The sequence below is a fragment of the Medicago truncatula genome, chromosome 4, assembly GCF_003473485.1.
Source record: "Medicago truncatula cultivar Jemalong A17 chromosome 4, MtrunA17r5.0-ANR, whole genome shotgun sequence".
In the NCBI taxonomy this organism is placed as follows: domain Eukaryota; kingdom Viridiplantae; phylum Streptophyta; class Magnoliopsida; order Fabales; family Fabaceae; genus Medicago; species Medicago truncatula.
Genome location: NC_053045.1, coordinates 44,535,252 through 44,541,217, shown reverse-complemented (window position 1 = coordinate 44,541,217; position 5,966 = coordinate 44,535,252). Strand labels below are relative to the sequence as shown.

The 5,966-nt window shown below is 30.2% G+C and overlaps 1 protein-coding gene across 1 annotated transcript; it reads left to right on the top strand.

The window, feature by feature from the left end:
* The first annotated feature begins 1,516 nt into the window (after positions 1-1,516).
* On the top strand, positions 1,517-3,864 carry LOC11410797 (putative F-box/FBD/LRR-repeat protein At1g78760). The gene is made up of 3 exons (XM_024781879.2): positions 1,517-1,660; positions 2,322-3,217; positions 3,339-3,864. The coding sequence occupies exons 1-3, from the start codon at positions 1,540-1,542 to the stop codon at positions 3,606-3,608; spliced, it is 1,287 nt and encodes a 428-aa protein (XP_024637647.2). The 5' UTR covers positions 1,517-1,539; the 3' UTR covers positions 3,609-3,864.
* The last annotated feature ends 2,102 nt before the right edge of the window (positions 3,865-5,966 follow it).

The window sequence follows — 5,966 nt, the reverse complement described above, 5'->3', positions numbered from 1 at the left end:
AAGTGTCCGGGGGCACTTGTTAAGGGATTATAAAAGGAAATATTGTATTGGAAATTGTGTATTTTACTTTTTAAAAGTTTAAATAGTGTTCTTTTCAATGTAAAATTTGACTTTTCTTTCTATTTTTAGTTTCTTAATTAGTGTACCGGGAGTACTGGTCAACAAGACCCGAATAGGATAGACATATTTTGTTAAAACCACATCTAATTTGGGATAGGGGGAGTATAACTTTTTGACAAAATCATGTTATTGACGGTGAATGAATATTGAAAATAGTTAAAATTCATACTTCCTCGGGTCACATTTTTAAGCTAAAATTATATTACTTTTTAGATTCATTAAATATCAAATATATTTGGTATATATTATACACCAAATATATTAGGTATTCATTAAACCTAAAAAATAAGTTTTTGCTTATAAATGTGACCGACAAAAGTATTTTGTATGATACGTAGAAGTAGAAGTATAATTGTAAGAGTATGGTGTAAATTTTTGTAAAATGATACGAGATATAATTATATCAGTGTCAAGACTGACACTAATGTCGTAAAATACTTGTCGCAGTCAACCACTGCATACATTTCAATATACAGCTTTGATCATTAATATATTTAATTATACTAGTGTCAAGATGCACACATAACATGTCTATCTTTCCGCTTTTATTGACAGACGACTATAAAACGGTAAAAATTAATTAAGCAATGAGTAAAATTGGAAGTAAGAATATTACACCTAAAGACACTTGTTTCAAAATTACGGAGGTCTAGAAGGTTGCAAAAGAGGAAAAGTTAGGGGGTTGAAAAATGTTTTTATTTTAATAAAGGATCAAAATCGCAACTCGTGCAAAAGTTAAGGGACCAAAAGTGCATTTAATCAATAATTTTTCACAAAATACAAAACGTGACAAATAATTCTTGGTTCATTTAGTAAAAAATATTTTAAAATGTTTTTTAATTTATTATTTTAAGAAATATGTATTAACTCCAAGAGTTTGGTCTAGTTATAAAAAGACAAATTTTAAATCAAAGAGATCCTTAATTTGAGCCCCATGACACCCATTGAAGAGAAGTAAATGTAAATATATTACAGGTGGTCTTTGTGTCTAAATGTGTTCCTAATCTTAGAGTCGGATTGAGACACCATCGTATCAATTTAATATTTGTACTAATAAAATAAAATGAATGTACCAAAACTCTTCCCTATATGAATAACATTATTACATTATATATATGAAAAATATTTTTTAAAGTGTTGGCTCCAATGATCCATTGAATTGAACCAAAAGGAAAAAGAAAGGAATGTACCAAAACTCTTCCATATGTAAAATAACATTATATCATATATATTAAATTAAAAAAACAGTTTTCCTAGAAAATGTTGACCGTTGAATTGACTATTGAGTCCAAAGAAAGAGAAAAAAAGAAACGGATGTATCAATACCCTTTCTTTCATACGTGGATATTATATACATAACCTTTTTTAAACAATGTTGACTCCAACAATCCATTGGATATTGAACCTAGAGAAAGCACAATGTTGACTACACTTCTATTCCTCATGGTTTTACCGATCGCTGCAGCTTTCCAGTTCAGCTCACCAAACCAGTCATTAACAACTGATCAAGAAGAAGGTACCCCTCTCTCTCAAAAAGAAGGTATTCCTAATTCCATGACTGAATTTCATTTTTCTACTTTTTTTTCTCAACTTTTGAAGCATTTCTTTTCCCCAATTGTTTCCTTTTGCCATCGAATACAACTTTTTAAGGCTATCTCAACCAATATTGAGGCCTAAAGTAAACTCTAAAATGTGAGATTTTTAAAAAGTTAATATATTTTTTCAAAAAATATTATATGTAAATTTTAATTTTTACGTTTTTAGATGCAAAATCGTTTATTAAACTATTGTAATTGATTTTATTTAGAGTAAGAGACAAAGACAAAGGGAATCCTCAAATGTTATGTTATATAAAGAGTGTGAATCACAACGTTAACAAATGAAATTACAAACGTTAGTTGTGGAATATTGCAATGCATCACAATATACACATATTTGTTAATTCAATATTAACCATAGAAAAGGAGTGTGAATCACAAAATTTATTACTTTTGTGGAAACCACAAACGTAAAAACAAATTTGCTACTATCTCATACTACTAGTAAAAATATATACATACATACTAGTTAAAGGTAAATATATTAGGGCATAAATAAAAGGGTTTTACTCACCTAATGGTTGAATCGATCTTGAAACTTTGCTTTGCCTTGAATGATCATTGTATAGTTACTCAATCTTTCCTTGTTCCATTACATTGCAGAAAATGAGAATAATGAAGAATATGAAGATAGGTTGAGTGACTTACCTAACAGTGTTATCCTTTGTATTTTGTCATTTTTAAACACCAAAGATGGTGTTCGAACTTGCGTTTTGTCTAGAAGATGGAAAGATATATGGAAACATATTCCTACTCTTGTATTGGATTCCTCAAGATTCGACACTGTTAGGCAATTTGAAATATTCATGTCTAAAATCTTGACTCTCCGTGATAACACAATTGCACTACACTCTCTTGATTTTGATCATATCGGCAAAATGGAGCATCAACTCCTCCAAAAGATTTTAGATTATGTTTATTCCCATAAAACCAAACTCCAACGATTAAGAATCTTTGTTCATAATGATAATGGTCTCATTATGCAATGTGTTTCTTCATGCAAGAATCTTACATCTCTGCGACTTTCGATTTACCCTAGAATGAGTTTTTGTGTGAAGACAATATTATTTCCTAAATCCTTGAATTTACCAGCATTAGAAACGTTGGATCTAAGTAATTTCACCTTTTACGGTGGCGAAAACGGCTATGCTGGGCCCTTTTCGGGCTTTGCCAAATTGAAGAGTTTGATCATTCATGGTTGTACGGTAATGGACACACAAATCATTACCATATCAAGTGAAACACTTGTCAATTTTGCTATGCTTTATAGTTCACCTAAAATTGCCAAAATTGAGCTATCCACTCCAAGCCTCTGTACCTTTACTTTTTACGGGATTCCACATCCCAAAATATGCAGAAGCAATCTTTCTTCTGTTAAAGAAGTCAAAATTTATGCACGCATGGACACATCTTTGGAGAAGCTTCCTATGGTTCTATTCAACTGGCTGCAAGAGCTTTTAGCTGTAAAATCATTGAAAGTCTCTTCAATTACTCTCCAGGTACCTTGGCATGATTTGAGACTTTAATTTTACATTAATCTTTATTTTATTTCTAATTTATTTTCTTAAATCAATTGAGTTTCATAACTATACTAATTCACCCTAATTCCTTATTGCTTAGATTCTGTCCTTAGTTCCTGATCTATTGGAGGTTAAGCTCCCTTCTTTATGTAACTTGAAGTTGGTGGAAATAAAGATGCAACCACTTAGCTTCGCTTTATCTTGCATACTAAAAGATGCCATGTTAATGAAAGCTGCTGCGAAGTCACCCGAAGAAGCTGCAGATTTACGAAAAACATTCGGAGCAGGTTTGGAACCACCTTCAATACCTGATGGAATTGTGGACTTTCTACTTCAAAACTCATCAACGGCCAAAGTTAACATCTCATAACAACTTATTAGTGCATGATGAAGAGTTTATCCAACCTAGCTAGCGTGTTATTCTTTATAGTTGACCAATCATGGATTATCTTTATGATTTAGGCACTCTTGTTTTGGTTAAATTTTGAGTTCCTTAATTTTAGTTGAGTAATGTTGAGATATGTCTACTGCATGGGTTTCTATTTGGAAAACATGTTATTAGATTGAGGTTGTTATTCACTCGTTCAAACATGCATGGAAATCAATAAATTTCTTTTGAATATAAATGCGAGTTTGTGGGCAAATATCTAGATGCTTGTATTTTATTTATTCATTGGATTGTATGTGAATGTGATAAGGTAATATTGATAGCTAAATTTTATAGGTTGTAGTCTTTTGAATGCATGTTTTAAATTTAATGTTGAGTGCACAAAATTGATTGAATGTCAATGCAAATAAAAATGAATGAGTCTATTGTCTTGTATTATTTTCACTGAATTTATTTTTAACAAAACTATACCATTCATACTTAAATTTCTAAGGTAAATATCATTGACACATCAAGTTATTAAATTTTGGCTAAAATATGCAAATGATCCTTGCATATATGGTTTGGTTGGGTTTTGATCCCTGCAATTTTATTTTTTTTTGAAATATTCCCTTACGATTTTTTTTTTTTGTTTTTTATTAAAAAAGTCATTGGCCTCATTTCATTGTTGATATGGCACAATTGGTTCCATGTATCATTTGATGACCGTACATAATTTGTACATGTGGCATTACGTAAATTTTAATATAACATTTTATAAATCAATTATTAAAACTTAAAAGGATTTTCGAAAGGACAAACTTACATGTAGTTATATATGTGCAGTTTTTGTTGTTCCTCCCAAAAAAAATAGTTTTTGTTTTTATTTATTTTAAAAAGTGCACACAAAATTGTTTTTTAGAAATAAAACTACCTCAAAAAAGTGTTCCTCATACGTAAATAATGTATGTTCGGTTTCTCTTTTCTCATATCTTATTTTAACTGTGCGATAATATTTTATTACTCTAGTACCTAAGATACCGCGAGTCTACTTCCTTACTCTCGATAATCTTCCTCCAAAACCAAAAAAGTTGGCCATGCATTTCATCGGTTGAATAAACGCATTGGCAAAACAAAAAGAATTGATATCAAAGGAATTTCTCTTACATTTTCTGAATGATTTTGGCCACAATGGAGCAGCCATATGTTGAATTTCAGTCATTTGACTAATATATAAACATAATAACAAAAAAAAAAAATGCACACATTGGCAACCCTAAGGGCAAGTTCACCACGTTAAGAAATATTTGTAAAGAAATTAAAGTTCAAAAACTTCAAATATACCTTCTTTTTATTTAGTGCCGCACAAGATGCATGCAGAATCTCATAGGTAAATTGGGTTTAAACTTATAACGCATATCCTTTTAAGTCATTGTAGATATGCAGAATCTCATAGGTAAATTGGGTTTAATCTCATAGGTAAATTGTGATCGTGCAGGGCAGTGTCGTAACAACATGCATGATTGTGCACCCTTCCTGCAGCTATTCAACCTAAGTCTAGACTCTATTTTATTAAAATTCATTTTTTAATCTACTCTCATCATTGTTTAATCTAAGAACAAAAATCAAACAAAGGACCCAAAGGTGAATTTTTATATTATTATATTATCATATCTCAAATATCAAATGAAGGATCGAAAGGTGAAGTTTAATTTTAGATTAAATGAGATTAGACAAGATAAACAAAACATGAGAATAGTTTTGTGAATCATGGGATAATAAGGACGCACTTAAAAGGATCTCAATGATAATCAACCATGAGAATATACTTGATTATTATTGAGATACGTTTAAATATTCTGAAATAAAACATAAAATACCAAAGAACACATTGTCCTTAGAATTGAATTTAGCATAAAATAGAAAAATAGATAAGAAATGTATAGAATTTGACATTCTGATGAAAACAACAATCCCATAACGCTATTTAAATCTGAATTTTCAACCAAACAAACATTACTCTCAAAAACTTATTTCTTTTCAGCTAATCAAAATTAAAAATTAGATTGGTAATTACTTCAACTCCTTGTGCATCAATATTTTTACTACTCGATAGAACCGTGCATTTGCGGACTCGTGTCACCTACAATGTTGGTCTATCTTAAACATTTGGAGTTAAAATTAACGAAACGGGACCAATTTGAGTGACGGAGACATTTTTTAGGGACCATAACATTTTAGAAATTATGAGTCCAAAATGAAAACAAAAAATTAGTTAGGGGTACTAAATGACTGATTAATCTTTTCTTTTCCTTCACTCAATTGAGTTTTTATTTTTTATTTTTTTTATCAACTACTATC